Below are 18,221 nucleotides of genomic sequence, written 5' to 3' on the forward strand. Positions count from 1 at the left end.
TGATACAAGCAGATGTGGGTATGAGATTATTTGGTTTATCAAACTGTTTGAAAGCTGAATATTTGATTTCATTTACTACAGACATAACTAGAAATATGTTGGATTTTTTCCTAAATAAGATGTGTAAAAAGGCTTTTATGGGAAAAACAGAACTTGTCTTACTCATGCAAACAGCCCCATTAACTTAGATGAGACTGCTTGTGTGAATAAAGTTGAGCAAGGTTTGGACCAGCTTTTGTAAGAGAGAGCACCTTTGGGAGTCAGTGCAGGAAATTTGCTGTGATACATCAGGGGAAGCTAACCAGGATAAATTTCATCTGTCCTCTTTCCCAGTCTGAAGCAAAGTTCACACATCTGATAATTCTCTCCTGGGATGCATGCATACCTCCTTCAGCACTATTCCATCCTCATGGGCTGTCCTTGTGGCTGAGTGAATACAAAACTGTGGGGGGCTAACACTACTGCTGGCACTAGACATCCCACAGTAGGTGAAGAGAAGGCAGGATCATTATCTCCTCCCCAAATCTATATTGGGCAGCAAATCATGGAAAGAAAGGCACAATGCACTTTCGAAAGGAAAGCTGAGTGCTGTTGCTGGGGATGGTGTGATTGCACCTTTACATGTCCCAATGCAGAGTAATCTTTAAAAGGTAGGAGCCTGCATTCAGTGATGAATAGTTCTTTAGGTCCTTCCCCATAACTTCCTAGTCATTTCACTGATGACAGTATACAGAATTTAGAACCTCACCCACACAGATATTCAGAATTCCTAGAATGTGAATTACAATACCGCTTAAATGAGATGAGCTGCTATAGCCCTGAGGGAGGAAACAAGCATATATCTGAATTATTGCAAGTTAAATAATCTAAACAAAGAAAATTGCTCTGTAGTGTTAATGCTGAACAATTTACCAAGGGTCATGTTGGATTCTCCATCACTGACATCTTTTAAATTAAGATTGGATGCTTTTTCTAAAAGTTCTGCTCTGGAAATTATTTGGGGCAAGTTTGATGGCTTGTGTTATACAGGAAGTCAGACTAGATTATGTTCCCTTCTGGTCTTGGAATCTATGAAAATGATTATTTAAAAAATTAAACATTTGTACTCAATAATCCAAGACCCAGCTTGTTAAAAATGTACATCATGGGCCAGATCTTCAGATGGTGTCAATTATTGTAGCTCAGTTAAAGTCAAGGGCATATCCCCCTCTGAGGCCCTGGCCCAACGTCTGTCTATGTAACTGAACAAATATGCTATTATGTCTTAGCAAAAAACAACAGTATTCATTTATGACAATAATTATAAAAAGTATTTTATCTGACTCTTAAAAAGTTAAAGATCTGGATAGCATAATATTTTTAAAGTATGGGCCCTTTTCTCATTTAAGTCCATGAGAGTTTTGCTATAAACATCATTAGCACCAACACTAGGTCCAATAGTTTGAAGCTTCCTGAGACACATATGGGATATCTCTAAGAGTGAAATTTGCCCTTGTGCAGAGAGCCAGCACAAAGTCTGTGCACCATATAGGTATCACTTAAGCCCTCGGAGTACTGTATAGGCCTTGTGCTGGCATGTTGAGCCCAGGTGAAATTCACCCAGACAAAAATAATTCATTTTAGTCAGTTTGAAAGTAAATGGGACTTGATGACATGTGCACTGTACCATCCACTTGAACTGGATCCTCTATTCGATTCTACCATAACTTCATTTGTATTCCAAATAACACAACTCCCACTCTTCAATCATTTTATGTGGGATGGAAATTTCAATTTCTGAAGAAATTTAACAAATGTACAGTCTTTAAAACATTATAATCCATTTTAGCCATCTATCTAGGAGATTGGACTTAGGTGAAACATATTTACAAACACCCATTCACCTATGTGGTAAAAGATTCTTCTATTTTGTTTATATGAGCCTCTATTATCAATACTACTGCCTTCTTTTTGCTTTATCAGGTCTCCCAAGGTCTTCACAAAGGTTCCAGTATTGATAGCCATACTCAGAGCTCAGAGAATACACACATAACTAAAATGGATAGATGACATTTTAGTATGAGCCCATTCCATACGAGAAGTGTCCATAGCTACAAAAGAGTAATAACAGGCATTAAGGAGATATCACAGAATTATTGATTTATTACCAAATTCAGCAAATTCCCTTAAATGGATACATTATCCAGCGGAAGAATTAAGTCATGCTCTTAAGTCTATGTTGCTCTCAGAGAAAATATCTGTGAAGGTTCAGATGACAATAGTTCAACTTAAAAATGATAGATAATACCATCCAAGACATTCCCAAAGTTACTAAGAACTGTGGGGTTGTGTAAAGACATTTCATTATGGCTAAACTTCACCTGAAACAGTTCAACACTTGCTGCTGGAAACTGGGGCATAGCTACATTACAACAGGTACATTAGTGCAACTTCGCTGAAGTCAGTCAAGATCAATGAAATTGCATTGGTCTGAGAGAAGAATTTGGTAACTACAATCTATTAACAGAAAGCATAAATGCACCACTCTCAGTTATAGGTCTGGGGGCCCATTCTGCACTCACACAAAACCATGCAACCCCAAATGAAACCAATAGAGACTGTGTATGTATTGCAGAGGGCAGAAATATGCCCTTGGTCAGAAGTTGCCTGAAGTGGTGGTGATCCAAGTGATAAGAATGCAGGAAGAGCCTGTCTCATTACCTTCAAGAGTCATAGCATTGAGAGCCTGGGGTGTACCCTTCAGAGACATATCAGAACAAGAAATACGGTCAGAACTAGGAGCATGATTTTTTGGGAGTGAAAGGCCATAAAGCTAACAACATTTTAGTTCCAGAAACACCTCAGTTGCACCTTAGTAACAGCTGTCTCATCCATCAACAAGCGGAAGGAAGGAAGGAAGAGATCCAGTCTCACTAGGATGGCAATAGAGTTCTTACGTTACGCGGCACATCGTTTTCAGTCGATAAAGGCTATTCACATCAAGAGAACTCAAAATACAAAGGGCAACTGGCTGAACAGGAAGTCAATATTCCAAGCAGAATGGAGCTTCAATTGGCAAGTACTCGAGCAGATAATATCATTGACATGAACTCAGGAACTGGATCTCTTGTCTTGCATGAGAGTACTGAGCTATCTTTTTTCCTGTAGAGGAAAAACCAGAAGTAGCAAATGTGGTGCACTGTCACAAAAGTGTGTGAAGCAACTTGTTTAGTAGATACCACCTCTCCATTTCCAATTACTGAACATATAGTGCAAGTGGAAGAGAATGGCACAGGAGGCTGAAGGAAGAATCCTCTTCCAGACAGGACGAGGAGCCCAAGGTTCTTGGATGAAGCAGATTTATCTACAGCTCCTCCTCTGGGACTTCCATAGAGAGAGGACCTGATTTTTCAGGTCCTGTACAACCTCACTAGTCCAATTTATCTTTGACAATCTGGCTATTTAGAAAGATGTTCTACTAGGAAAATAATCCATAGGATTTGATAACACTTTGTTAATTGAATTAATTTGCATTATTAATAGGTTTTAAGTGTGTTTTTTAATTTTCTCATCCATGTAATGCATTCAAATTCAAATCCATTATTTGATGCTGCCGTATTCTTGAGAACATCAGGCTTATGTACATTCTCGAAAGGCAGGAATATATTTCAAATGCATTTGGAGGAAGAGGTTGTCTTTGGGGTGAGGTGGGCCTACTCCAGGAGCCCTTCTTCTCATATCAGGATTAGTCTGCAAGGAGATGGAGCTGTCTTCTTCTCTTCCTCCTTCTATAAGAGTGGTGTTGGGGAAGAAGGATCAACTTTCACTTCCAACCTAGTGACACTGAGGCTAGATCATATCTTGAAGGGAGACAAGTCTGACCCCACTCCTAAATGAGGGGCACCAAAGTTACCTCTTGTGTGTGGGGAGAGATAAAAGGGCCATTTCTGCTTTTAGATGGTACATCAGTTCCCAACTCCTGTCATGGTAGAAGATATTGTGGCAGTGCATTTTTTTTTCCATCTGGACAGGTAGGAGAGGCACACATAGATGGAGCACCTCATCACTTTTCTTGCTGGTGCCAGCTTTCTCCCAGGTAATACCAGTCTTCTGTCACTATTCTTGTTGGAAGTCAGTAATGTTGGAGATTATTGCTCTCCCGAGTAGACTGTTTCCATTGTCACAAGCTCAAGACTGAATCTTGTTTGTCCTCATCCATAGGCAGCTCTATTTTTATGAGGAAATTCTGCATTAAAGCAGGGGGACAGGAAACATGTCTCTGACAGATTATATGTAAGGTCATTTGAACCTGTTCAGCAATTTGGAATATTTTAATAGGTCCCAAAAGAAGATGGATTCGTGGGAAGAGGACAGTTCAAAGGGGCACAATAAGTTCAGTTCTCTAAAAACACCATGCACCTGTATTCTTATTTTGGGGTTCTAGCTTCCTAGTATGATACCAGTGGAACTCACAATTCATAGAACTTTGACCCTGGAGGGACATGGTAATGGGGTAGAACACAAGCCACATCCCCTAATGTCCATTGTGTGCCATCCCTCAGTGGGTATAAAAATTCCAGTATTGCAGATAATTTCCTGATTGTTATAGCTTTTGAGTCACTCTAGCTCTTCAGATCTACTGTATCCTTTTCAATATGTACCCCTTCCCTTCAGTTCAGTGGGTTGCTTGAATTGTTAGGCCCTGGCCTGGCATTTGTGTTGATGGTTCTGGCATTTGGTCTAGGGAATCTCGCCACTTTGGCAGTCAGCTGAAGTGGCCTTGGCTCCCATTCTTGGTGACAGGTGCCTACCTTTGATACTTTCTCCAGGTGATTTCAAATTGATATATGCAGAGAGAGAGATTGGTTTGCATTTTGGGTTCTGCCCGTGACAGTAAAAGGATGAGGAAGGTGAGAAGTGAAGTTTGAGTTCAAATCCAAAGCTCAAGGACTGAGAAGATTGGCCTGGGGTTTTTGTTTGGGACAATCAGTAGTTCTAACTTGCCAGAGAATAGTGGGGACTAGTGCAAAATGGCAATCCAATAAAATTTGGATTAATAATAAAACAAAGTTCTTAGACTCTCAAATTTGGATGCCTAAAGCTAGCTACCTGTTCTTCATCCATGTTTAAGGCACCTAAATAAAAACAGCCTAGTCTTCAAAGGTGCTGAGCACTTAACTTCAGTGCCAGTTGCTCATGGTCAGTGCTTTTGAAAATCAGGCTGCGTTCCTTAAGGAGCCAAAATATTGATATAGATGCCTAACTTTATGCATCCCAGTTTTAAAAAGTTGGCATAAATTCCATAAGGTGGTGAACTGTTTTAGCTCATCCCATCAGAGTCTCTAATCCCTGTGATGTGCACCAGTAGTTATCAAGCCCTTAAACAGACCTCTCTACTGTATTGTGCATGTCTCTTTCTGCTTATTTCTATTGGTATATCTTGAGAAAGACCAGGAGTGACAGGTGAAACATGAGTCAACCAGGCAATTTTTCAGACGTGGAGATCTTTCTGAATATCACACCCTGGGATATTTCATTGGGGACGAGCACTGCTCAACACCTTTTGTGATTCTGAAAGTGTAAAAACATGTTCTGGAATGAATAAATTATAGGAGTCAGAGTAAGTAACAATTGTAGGGCTAGCAGATGGATACTTGACAACAGATGGTATCACTGATCTGAATAGGCCTGATCTTTTCTAATTCTCAAAACCAAGCAGGTTTGGGCCTGGTGAGTAGTTGATAGTTAACTGCTTGATGATACCTTATGTTCTAGGGTTGTTACTTTTTTATATTAGCAAGGTCTCTCTCTCTGTAAACATTCTTTGTTTATTAAATGATATGGAGGGGATTGGGCAGAACTATATTTAGAGCTGGAGTGTGAAATGAGAATTCTTGGCTATTTAACACTGAAATCATAGAAATGTAGGGGTGGAAGGGACCTTGAGAGGTCATCAAGTCTAGCCCCCTACACTGAGGCAGACCCAGTAAATCTAGATCATTCCTAAGAGCTGTCTGTCTAATCTGTTCTTAAAAACCTACAATGACTTGGATTCCTTTGGAAACATGTTCCAGAGTTTAACTACCATTATAGTTGGAAAGTTTTCCCTAATATCTCACCTGAATCTCCCTTGCTGCAGATTGAGCCCATTACTACTTGTTGTATCTTTAGTGGACAAGGAGAAGTATTGATTTCTGTCCTCTTTATAACAGCCCTTAACATATCTGAAAACTTAGCAGTTGCCCCCTTGGTGTCTTTTCTCAAGACCAAATATGCTCAGGTTTTTAACCTTTCCTCATAGGTCAGGTTTTCTAAACCTTTTATATTTGTTGCTTTTCTCTGGACTCCCTCCAATTTGTCCACATCTTTCCTAAAGTGTGACACCCAGAAATGGACACAGTACTCCAGCTGAGACCTCATCAGTGCTGAGTAGAACAGGACAGTTAACTCGCATGTCTCACGCACAATAATTCTGTTAATGCACCCCAGTTTTGCAGCTTTTCACAAGAGCATCATAGTGATGGTTCTTATTCAATCTGTTATCCATTAAAACCCCAGATCATTTTCAGCAGTGCTACCACCGGTCCTAGCCAATTTTGCAGTTGTGCATTTGATTTGTCCTTCCTAGGTGCAAAGCACTACACTTACCTTCACTAAATTTCCTCCTTTTGATTTCAGACCAATTCTCCAATTTTTCCGTGTTTGTTTTGAATTCTAATCCTGTCCTCCAAAGTGCTTGCAACTCCTCCCAGGTTGGTGTCATCTGCAAATTTTCAGTGTTCATATTGTGAATAATTTATGAAGACACGGTCATCTTAACTGTACATTAATTGTTTTCCTGGGGAATATATCTTTACTTCAAGCACCAGCCAACAATAAGTATGACTGAGGGACTGGTTCCGCATGAACATATACCTGATTCTGTTCTACATACCTTCACACAAGCTAATTTTAAGGGACTTGAGTGGAAGTCAGCAAACTTGTGTTTAATTTGGCCTTTTGGTATAGAGAGTTGTATCCTACTTTCTGTTTTAGTGACTGTTTGTCTGTGATATGCCTTTGACTCAGTGGAAGCAAGAGCAGCCCCTGAGGCCAGGTTTTCAAAAGAGTTCAGCACCCAACAGCTCCCATTTGGGCACCTGAATGGAATGGCCAGATTTTCAGATGTGCTCAGCGTGCAGCTCAAGCACTTTTGAAATTCTTGCCCCTTCAGTCTGGGGCCGAAGTCGGAATAGAGCTCTTTTGAAAACCTGGCCTCAATTGCGAGGACTGAACACACTTGAAACTCTGGCCTTCGTTACCCTACTAATTTCACACACCCTACTGATATCAGATGGTATTCTTGTCCTTTTCTCCTCATGACTACAAGATATTCCCATCCCAGCTGAAGTCATTATTTAATTGTCAGCTAATATTTTTAAACTCTCGTTAAACAAATTTTATTCTGTACAAACAGCTCCGACAGTGGTACCATACAATATTCTTCCAAAGCTGAATATTGCAGCCGAGTCCCATTTCTCTGAATGTCCACATTTCCAGGACCTGACTGGTGGAATTCTCCAAGTTTTACAATTGTAAATCTCTTAAACCATCTTGGCAGTAGGTGGTACGTACCCAACTCTGCTGAGGTGGATGTAGCAGATCCTAAAACCTCTACACTCAGTTCCTTTCTCACTGCTGACAGAAAGTATCTCAAACTGCTGCTTCCTTTTGTCATTACACACAGATGTGACTATTGTCTTACAGTTTTCTGTAGGGTCCATGACCCAGTTGATTCGGGTTTTTTTTTTTTCAAGTTAAGATTTTGTCAGACTTTCTTCCTTTCATCTCTCCCACCTGCCTCTGTGAGTAAATCCTGAAACAAAGACAAGTGTTTTGTTTCTTCAGATAGGGCTTGTAACAGAGTTCTGATGTCTTTGAAGCACTCAGCTCCTACACCCAGGTTGGAGGTTGAAGCTTTAGAATGCTTGAAACGTCAGCATGTATCCCTAACACAGCATGTATTAGGTGCAGGTTGCTAAGTCAAGCACTGCCTCAAAGGACTTGGAGCAGGTATTGACCTCTAATGTGCCAAGGCAATCATCACTAAGATTACTGACAGCATCTCAAGTCTCAGGCCAAATGCCCAGTCAAAGCTTCAGGAACATAGATCAGCACTGCCTCTGGAGTAAAGTCATTCCCTCTTTCTATGTGAAGTTACAAGAATACCCTTTGACTCTACACTATTATTACTCTTTTTTTCTGTTTATATTATCATAATGCCTAGGGACGCAACCATATGGCAGGATCCCATTGTGCTAGGCACTGTACAAACACCAAACAAAAAGACATCCCTGCCCAAAGGAGCTTACAAGCTAAGCACAAGACAAGCTACAAACACTTCCTCTGTCCTTGACTTCTGCCCTTTGTTTTCTCAATTTTCTGGCTACTCCATTTCTGGCAGCATTGGGGTTGATGGGCCAGATCCTGAGTTCCAACCACAGTTTGATTTCTTGTAACCTTAATTCAGCTCCCTTGTTCATATGCATCATGAAATAGTCTAAATTACAAAATCACATACTATTTTGTCCACAGTTCCTCTTACTCATTCTCAATTATCAGCGGTGTTCATAGATCCTTATTTCTGTTTCCACATTCCTTTTTCTACAATCTCCCAGACTCTTCTGACTTTCTTTTGACTGTCCTGGCTCTAGCATTCCAAGCTGGTATCCTATTCTGCTCCTTAGGCCATCCTATTATTGTTATTATTTATTATTTTATTTATTTATTTATTTATTTATTTTATTTATGATTTGTATCATGGTAGCACTTAAGAGCCTATGTCATGGGTCAGGACCCTATTGTGGTAGGTACTCTACAAACAGAACAAAAAAAGATTCTCTGATGACCTTACAATGTAAGTATATGGTCACCTGGCTGTCTCTGTCTTTGATCTCTAAATTTTGATATTTTCCTACTATGTCTCTGCTCCATTTTAATATTGCATTGGCATTCCATGCCCTCTCTGTGCTTCTGTGTCTCAGCTTCACCATCCTCTGTAGTTAAGGTTCATTTAAAGAACTGTCCAAAAGCTTTGAGATTTTTGCTTCCAAGTGGGTAGTTTGTTGATGCAGGTGAAGTTTCATGCAAGTCAATCCACTTTATCAACATGGAGCATATGAATTTGAAAGATATAAAACTCAGATTAGTTTAAGGGGCTGTCTACAAAGACTAGTCTACTTATAACAAACCAAAGTACACACTATCAATATTTTTTGAATGTATGGACAGTGCCTGGGTCACATATATGTTGATCTTCAAGTTAAAATAAAAACTGGTATAAAATCAAATATTCGAACAATATTTTATATTTGAATATTTATTTTTTTAATGAATAGGACAAAAATCTCACTGTCAATAAAGTGAAATGCCACCTAAGCACCTCCCTTGTCCATGTGGAAACCTCAGTTTGTTGGATGAACTCGCCTTCAAGCTGCCTTGTGCTGCCAAAGTGGGACCCTGAATGTGACCCCCCACACACAGTGGTTAAATTATTTTCATTGGTCCCAAGAGCACTGCACTATGCAATATTTTAAAGCAGAAGCTAATCCAAGACCCTTATGAACAGCTCTGCTTTTGCCTTTCCCTGCAAACCCTCCTCCTCCTACGCAATTCCATTATTACATGTTTTTTTGTGTAACTTCTTATGCACAAAAATCTCCAATATTCTGTGAGAGGTTTGTTTCAATCTTGTCTTTTTGATAATGTCCATAGCATATTCTTTCCCTTGTGTGGTATTGGAAAAAGGAAATTCTTAATGGATGTTCTCATGTATGTTAGCTTTGGTTATCATAGATTAAAGAAGTAACTTTTAAAGGCAAAAATTAATGTTGAAATACCCTGTGTCCAGTAAGTCTGAGGCGATGTTATAGTGGTTGTTGTATGGGCCATCTAAGAAAGACTCCTATGTAAGGTTGGGGGAAAACAATGATTTGCCAGGATGAACTGTGAGGAAAGCCAGAAAAACTGAGCCGCAGGCCAGGACATGGACAAGTGTTATCTGTTTTGGTTGTAGAGAAGTGGGACATATATAAAGGCATTGTCCTCAGAGGAAATGTGCTTACTGCAGGAAGAGATGCAGGAACTTGAGTAAGCAATGGAAGAAAGGCATGTAGAATGATACGAATGCATATGACGGCCTGAATACCCATAAGGCAAGTGAACCAGGGGTGGCACTGATGAGAAAGAAGTGTACAGCCATTCAAGAGAGCCACACGGAATAAGGCAAGAGAGATTAGGGTGGGAGAATTACAGAGGTTGACACAAGCCATATTGAGGTGGGCACAAACACAGAGATTACTGTGAAGATGGATGTCATGGTTAGGGAAGTGCGTGATACAGCTGATCAGTTACCCCTTGACAGCCAGAGGATATGCTGGTGACTATGGTTACCCATGAGGAACAGGAGGTGAAAGTGGCGAGCCTGCAAGGGAAACCAGGTGACCTGAGGCAAACTCTGCAGGCAGCCCTAAGAGAGCAGAAGTCGGTGGTGGAGGTTTTTTAAGGAACAGGGAAAAAACAAGCCTGTGAGAAGGACTGTAATACAACAATGAATGGAGAGGATATTAGAAACCTGCTTTTCCTGACTGAGACACATTGAGGGGACCTGGATGCTGCAGAAGAGGCCAGACAGCAAGCTGTGAAAGAAAAGGAGGTGGAAATTGATCACCTGAAGGGAGAGCTGGAAAAAATATGGGGCAGTCTCCAGCATAGGTGGTAACACTTGCTGTGAGACAGAGCAAGGTTGTAGAAGGTTGTGGGGGATGTATGTCATGGGCTGGCTGGCTCTATATGCAAGCTGGGCTTAGCCTTGCCTGTGACCTAGCAACCCAGAGATAATTAGTAATCACACCTGAGCGTGGTAGGGTGAGTTTAATTTAAATAATTGACCCCAGCAGCAGAGAATCAGGAAGGGCTGCTTAAATAGAGCTGGGAACACCATCTTGGGGAGGGACCAGAGAGCAGGCAGGCTGCGGTGGAAGGCCCTGAGAAAAGGTCTGTAAAAAGACCCACAGAGATTAGTTTAGGCTTCTGTGAGGGAACTGTGGAATAGGGCCTACCAGCAGCAGGGAGATCCCGAAGGCAGAGGTTCTCAAACTGTGGTCAGTGGACCACCAGTGGTCCATAAGCTCCATTTAGGTGGTCCGTGGGTAGTTCCCTCTAAGATGTGCACCTGGGCGGTCGCATACAAAAGAATGAAGGGCCACCCACCTAACTAGTGGAACCACACTGGTAAATTATTATTAAGGTTTTTTTAATATAGCGCTTTTATCCAAAGTGCTTTACAATAGTTAGCTAATGGTACAAACAACATTTGGAAAGATCATTAAGTGGTCCACTGAGACCCTCAGCAATTTTCAAGTGGTCTGTGAAAAAAAAAGTTTGAGAACTAGTGCCCTAAGGGAAGATGCCAGAGTCCCTGAGAAAGGGAGGCAGTGAGGGAATCAAATGGAGGAGGAAGCAATATAAGAGAAGCTCTGCAGGGGTCAGAAGAAGGGGCCAAGAAGTAGAGGACTTCAGTAGAGCCTGAGAGGGGCAGAAGCAGTATTAGTTTGGGTATTTCGGGCTTTTGGGGCTTTTCCCTTCTGCATTTGAGTCAGGTGGCTTTCTGCTCCACACTGATGGGGTGCTGTCAAGGTTTTTTCCCCCACTTTGAACTTTAGGGTACAAAAAGTGGGGACCTGCATAAACACTTTTAAGCTTAATTACTAGCTTAAATCTGGTACGCTGCCACCAGCCAGAATTTAATGTCTGGCACACTTTCTGTTCCCCCAAAACCTTCCCTGGGGAATGCAGACCCAAACCCCTTGGGTCTTAAAACAAGGAGAAATTAACCATCCCCCTCCTTTTCCCCCAGACTTTCCCCTCCCTGGGTTGCCTTGAGAGGCTTCACACCGATCCAAACTCCTTGGATCTTAAAACAAGGAGGAATTAACCATCCCTCTTCCTGTCCCCCCACCAATCCCTGGTGAGTTCAGACTCAATCCCTTGGATTTTAAAACAAGGAAAAATCAATCAAGTTCTTAAAAGAAAGCTTTTAATTAAAGAAAGAAAAAAATTAATAGTTATCTCTGTAAAATCAGGATGGAAAATGCTTTACAGGGTACTTAGATTCATGTAAACTAGAGGGACCCCCCCTCCTAGCCTCAGATTCAAAGTTACAGCAAACAGAGGTAAAAATCCTTCCAGCAAAAAGACACATTTACAAGTTGAGAAAACAAACATAAGACTAATCCGCCTTCCCTGGCTACTACTTACAATTTTGAAACATGAAAGACTGATTCAGAAAGATTTGGAGAACGTGGAATGAGGTCCCTTCCCTATCAGTCCCGAGAGCGAACAACAAACCAAACAAAAAACACAAACAACAACTTCCCTCCACCAAGATTTGAAAGTATCTTGTCCCCCTATTGGTCCTCTGGTCAGGTGTCAGCCAGGTTTACTGAGCTTCTTAACCCTTTACAGGTAAAAGAAACATTAACCCTTAACCATCTGTTTATGACAGGTGCCAGTAACGTGATCAATAACAGCATAGGAGAGAGAGTCTCCCTGCTCTGAATTCTGGTGCCCATCCCCACCTTGGTCTGGAGCATCCAGAAGCAGCACTTACAGGGAAGGTCCAATTTTGCCTTTCTGGCCCTGGGATGGTATATGCTCCATCATTCTTTGGGGGTAGTGCATGTACAGTCTGGTTACATGTAGGAGCTGTGAGGGGATGGAGCATGCTAAGTCACTCTGTGAGGACTGTGAATGCATTGTCTGGTCTGCACATAGGTCAGTAAGAGGCTGAGAAGGCTCACTGGGGACAGAATCTGTGGAGATTTTAGCTGCTAATGTCCAAGTCTGTACTAAGCACGTCTGAAGTGTGATTTTTTTTTCCAAAGGCTTATAACTTGGTCAAATTGGGGCAGATTTTCACTGGGATGGAAAAAGACAGATACCATGAAACACTTCAGCTCAGATGGTTAAAATTTGACACAGTTGTAAGCAACTGCAAACAGGCTTTTACAATAGCAACGTTAATAAAAGGCAATGCTACCAGCCTCAACTTTTCATACATCATAATGTTTAAGGCCAGAAGAGACCATTGAATCATCTAGTCTGACCTGTATATCCTAGACCATCAAATTTCCCCTGGTTACCCTGTGTTGAATCCAATAAATTGTGTTTGACTAAAGCATATTTTCTAGAAAAGCATCCAATCTTCATTTTTAAGACATTATGAGATGAAGAATCCATTACATCTCTTGGTAGTTTGTTCCATGATTTATCATCCTCACTGTTCAAAGTTAGTGCCTAATTTCTACTTTGAATTGGTCTGGCTTCAGCACTGGTTCTTGTTATGCCTTAATGTGTCCTTTTCTGTAACAGACCTTCACCAGTATCCTTTCTGGGTTTTCTCAGTTAGCACATTGATGAAGGTGCATTCAAGATCCTACTCTTATGAACAATCAGTAACTCTAAAACAGGGAATGGTGTCTTTAATATATAGTGGCAACCCCTCACCCTTAATTTTTACCCATTGTATCCTCCTTTAACAGGTTATAACCAGTGATTTTAACATTCCAATCATCTCAGCAGGTTTCCATAACGCCAATTATGTAGCTCCTCTTGCTTTTTACTCAGACTTCTAGTAGTAGTACATAAACTACTGAAAAATGTCTTCTTTTCACGTTCATCATCACATTAGTTCAATTTGTTTGTGACATACTGAGTTTTAGTTTGTACCAGAACTGCTGCCTTAGCACCTTCCCCTATGGTGTTAATTTAATGCCCTTTTGACTGCTCCAGCTAGTCTCAAACCAAGAAGATTAGTTCCCCCAACCCCTTACCTCTAATAAAGACATCCCTGGAATGTTGCTTGATTCAGTTTCTTACTCAGTACGGCTACATGGCTATATAAGGCTATAAGGATATATGGTTTTTTGGGGGGCCAAAACAGAGTGATTGCAAATCTTTCCTTGTTTAGGCTTAAACTGAAGATTTTGCTTGTTTGAAAAAGCCTGAAAATTGCTTGCTGTCCATTTTTTTTCATAGAATTTTCACTGTAGTTGAAAAGTAATCCACAATTTTCTAGGTGATGCTCAGTCTTTTTGTACCTGAAAATATGTAATAACTTAATCAAGTTACTTGATAGACACAACCATTACACTCCAATCTAAGCCTGAATTAAGAAAATGAGGCTGGCTCCCAGATACCCTCTTTCAGTTGCGCATCAAGAACCATATGCCCCTGCAGTGGAAAATGTGTTTGGGTGAGTATTCCCTTTGAGTTCAATTACTGGTTTTTAAGTTTGCACATGGGAATACATGGAGTGGTTACTACCTATTTGATCTTGCTATTGCGTATGCAGTAGATCAGAAAACATTCCATTCTGTATTCAGCAGAGATTGTAGTTCCACAAAAGGATGATTTTCATGTAGCTTAGATACAAACATTTCAGACATACCCTCAAAATTCATGTGAGATTGCTTTTCTATAACATAAAATGATCATAGAACTATGATAAGTGGGAGGTGAAGATGTATGTATCTTTTCTCGATTAACAAAGGAAATTCTCATTCTAATTCTCTTTTCTCTTATGTGTATCCCAGGATATCGACAAAATGCCAGGTCATTTTCCTATGCCTTCTGTGCTTCCCACTTATGGATAATATCAGTAAAACGTGAACCTTTATGAACAAATGAGAATCCCATTACACTTAGTACTTTTCACAGCATGCAGCTTTTGTTTTAAAAGAAGTGATTCAGGAAACCCAGTTTTCAAACTTGAGAACTCAATTTAGGATGTCTAGTTCCATGTTTAGGGTCTCAAATCAGCATCTAGGTGAGCAGAATGCATATTTGAGAGTCTGAATGTTGCTCTTCATTTCCTAATAGAATAGTTGGTGCCCTAACTGAGGCAACAATGTTTATAAATTGGGCCTGTACATGTGCAAAATTACAGTACTGCCATGAAGCTACTAGCCTTTAGTAACCCCTCCATACCCAGGGCATGACTCAAAGCCCATTGGAGTGAATGAAAAGACGTTATCTAGAGTTTGCCCCATTGCCAAGCAGGTTCAGATGACCCAATACTAATAGAGCGGGAAGGTGGCAGCTTTGAAGGAGGGTCTCAAGAGCCTGAAGATGAATACATGATTTTCAGACAGTTTTCCTACACAGTCTCTCCCTGTATATTATTATCTACTGATAGTTTCTTCTTTGTTTCAGGATACAGCATAAAGTACTGAGACAGAATTAGCAGACAAATGCTGAGGTTCACACCTAAGCACGCTGTCACAAAATCCAAACCTTCACATGATTATATGTTTTGGGTGTTGTATTAATTGAATGCTGCACAATCGCTGCATCCATTTTACTATTCAAAATATGCATAAAAGATGTAGATAATGAAATAAAGCAGGATAGAGCCCAAAGATTTTACTATGATTAGATGTCCAGGTATTCCTTCATATATAATTGCACACAACTTCTATGTGTTAATGTTTATGCATGCTACAAAATATGAATGAGTCATCAGATCAAATATGCAGTGCTTGAAAAAATTAGGGACCTTTTCTGAGGTCTTTTTACACAGTCACGTTTTTCCTTAACTTGTATATTTACATTGTTCAGTATGTTTATTATGTGCACTATTTTAACCAACTGTGTGTTCATGGCACAATCGGAGGTTCAGTCATGGAATAAATATGTTGAGTAAGTATCTCTGCAGCTCGGTGTAGGCCCTACCTTTAGCTCTTCTATACTCTTTCATAGTAGTCTTCTCATTTTGTTTGCTGTTATCTAATTTTTTCCATTAATATTGACTTCTATGCACTATTTGTCCTGACAAAATGTTTTGCCAGGTATTTCTCGCCTCTGAAAACTCCCTTAGAAAGTAAGTTAACAATTTTCAGTCTACCAAACTCATACTTTTTGCTGAATGCACCTGCTATGCTACATCTGAATGGAATCATGGTATGATTAGAGCTCCATTTGAAATTGGCTTGCCTTCCTGAGTTTCCATGTAAGGGATTCAGAAGCTGAATACAGTGAAATATGTTACTGGACTTCTAATTGAATGATTTCAGAAAATACTTACAGAACATGCTTGGTTCAAACCTAAAGGCATAATCCAAAGCCCGTTGACATCAATACCGTCTTCTACTGATATCAGTGGGCTTTGGACCAAGGCCATAATGAAAAGAGCTATGGTATATACAAATAATTTCTAGATATATTTTATGAGAAACTACGAAACCTTTGGAATTCTCTGTGGGGTTGTCTGAATTTCTCAGATGGTCAGAGCTCCCAGAAAACCCTCAGAGCTTTAACTGACCGTTTCCTGTTCTGTTTTTTTTTTTTAAGCTAGCTTTAAAGTTAAGGCTGGTAAGTTTGCATTTCTATAAGTTGTTTCAAAATATTCCTTATGGAAATAGATACCAGATGCACAAGCTAATCAACATATAGTACATTAAACAATTACTTTGGCTCATTGAACCAATCAGAACAGACTTTTTATTTTTGTCTGACATATGATAAACACAGCCATCTGCTGTTCTCTAGCCTGGTGGCTAGTCTAGTCAGGGCCTTAGGGAGAGACAGCAAAGTGCACTTCTCTTCTTTAGGCTTCCCAAGATCATGCAAGGCACATCTTCTAGAAAAAGAATTGCTTCCAGAAATTACAAACTTTAAGCCAGCTCTGAACCTAACAACTGATTTGATCATCATAACATCCTAATATCAGGATGCATCATGTGTTTCAGTATGATTTTACTACCTTACAGCTATGCCTGTGGCTTTCTTCCACACCCCTTCCCACAGTGTTGTCTTTTTCCTGTTGGAAATTGTTACAAAGTACAGTACCCATCATGTATTTGACTGAAATATAGATATCATATGGATGCATGAGTCAGTCTACAGGTCTGTACTTTGGAATTTGAATGTTCTAGAGGGAAAAATTAAAGCACTAGACACTTCCTTCAGTGAGTAAAATGTAAATAATATCTTCAGTGCACCAAATAGGCTGTGCAACAAATCATAGTCCAGAACAGAAGCATTCATTGATCATGCAGTGTGGAATGAATCCTTTTCTTTTCATAAAAAAAAATACCTCTCAGTCTTTCCTCCTCAAATTCAAAGCACAAGCTCAAAGGTAGCTAATTTTGAAGACAAGAATGACCCAATGAACTTTAATTTAAGAATTATTTGTAAAAAATTAGACCAATAATACATTTTAAGAATCTAAAATCACTCTGTTTTGCCTTGTTGCCTCAGTGAGGATGCAGAACCCCACAATGAACAAGAGAGTGGTGCTTTGTACATATGTTATAAAGCACCACTTAAAAATAAGTGGTATAAACACTTACATTTTGAAAAAAAGAAATGGATTTAACTTGGCCCCAAAAGATCAATTAGCAGAGTGGTTTCTGTTGTTATAGAAACCCTTGCATTGCTGAAGGACCTCCACATCCATTCAGAATTAGACGATGACTGTGAAATCAATTAAACCAGCTGACATGTTGAACAAAGGAAAGGTCTTTATCATTTTAACGAGCGTATGCACAGCGGAGTTATTTTTTAATTCTTTGTATATCTTTTCACATTTATTAATGAAAACATATGCTTAAAGAGCCCCTGTCAATTGTTTGGCCTGTATTTTGGATACCAGAAGCAGCACCAAATCTAGAAGCCATGAAGAGCTCAGTAAAAGACGTGGGAACTCTGAGACGATTCCTCTCCCAAAACTGCAGGGAGGTTCACAGAGACAGTGGGCCTGCTAGATCACACCATTAGAGGGGAGGGGTGCTGGAGCAATTTGTATAGTGGGGTTACTGAGAGCCATTGAATCAAAATGGAAACCACTTCAAACCTAGGGGTGTGGCAGCACCCGTAGTTCCAACAGGTATGTTATAGGGTGTCTGAAACCCTCACGTAATGTCCAACTGAGCTCTGCTGGCTGGTGTGGAGGGAGAACAGGGCCATTGACTTTTCAGTGGCGAGCACCTTTAGGGGCCCTGAGAGGGGCTTTAATTGTGTTCAGCTGCAGAACTAAGGGCACTAGTACAAGAAGACTTTGCATCCTACCTCCCTCTTAGTGCACTCATGAAACAGCTGGGCACAATCTGGCCCTTATTTGCTACACCACCTATTCTTGCAAAGCACCAAACCAACCTGTGGTATTTGTGTGTTCATGCAATTTTATATGGTGATGTTTCCAT

At 40.3% G+C, this 18,221-nt stretch overlaps 1 protein-coding gene across 4 annotated transcripts in view; it reads left to right on the plus strand.

Moving 5' to 3' along the window:
* LOC115645407 (sodium channel protein type 5 subunit alpha-like) overlaps positions 1 to 18,221 on the plus strand; it is a 382,036-nt gene that overhangs the window by 68,018 nt on the left and 295,797 nt on the right. For all 4 annotated transcript variants that reach the window (XM_030550011.1, XM_030550007.1, XM_030550010.1 and 1 more), the window contains exon 4: positions 15,628 to 15,717. In XM_030550011.1, coding sequence (XP_030405871.1) covers positions 15,628 to 15,717 — 90 coding nt within the window. The remainder of the gene's footprint in view (positions 1 to 15,627; positions 15,718 to 18,221) is intronic.

Source organism: Gopherus evgoodei, chromosome 2 (assembly GCF_007399415.2).
Source record: "Gopherus evgoodei ecotype Sinaloan lineage chromosome 2, rGopEvg1_v1.p, whole genome shotgun sequence".
Classification (NCBI taxonomy): Eukaryota; Metazoa; Chordata; order Testudines; family Testudinidae; genus Gopherus; species Gopherus evgoodei.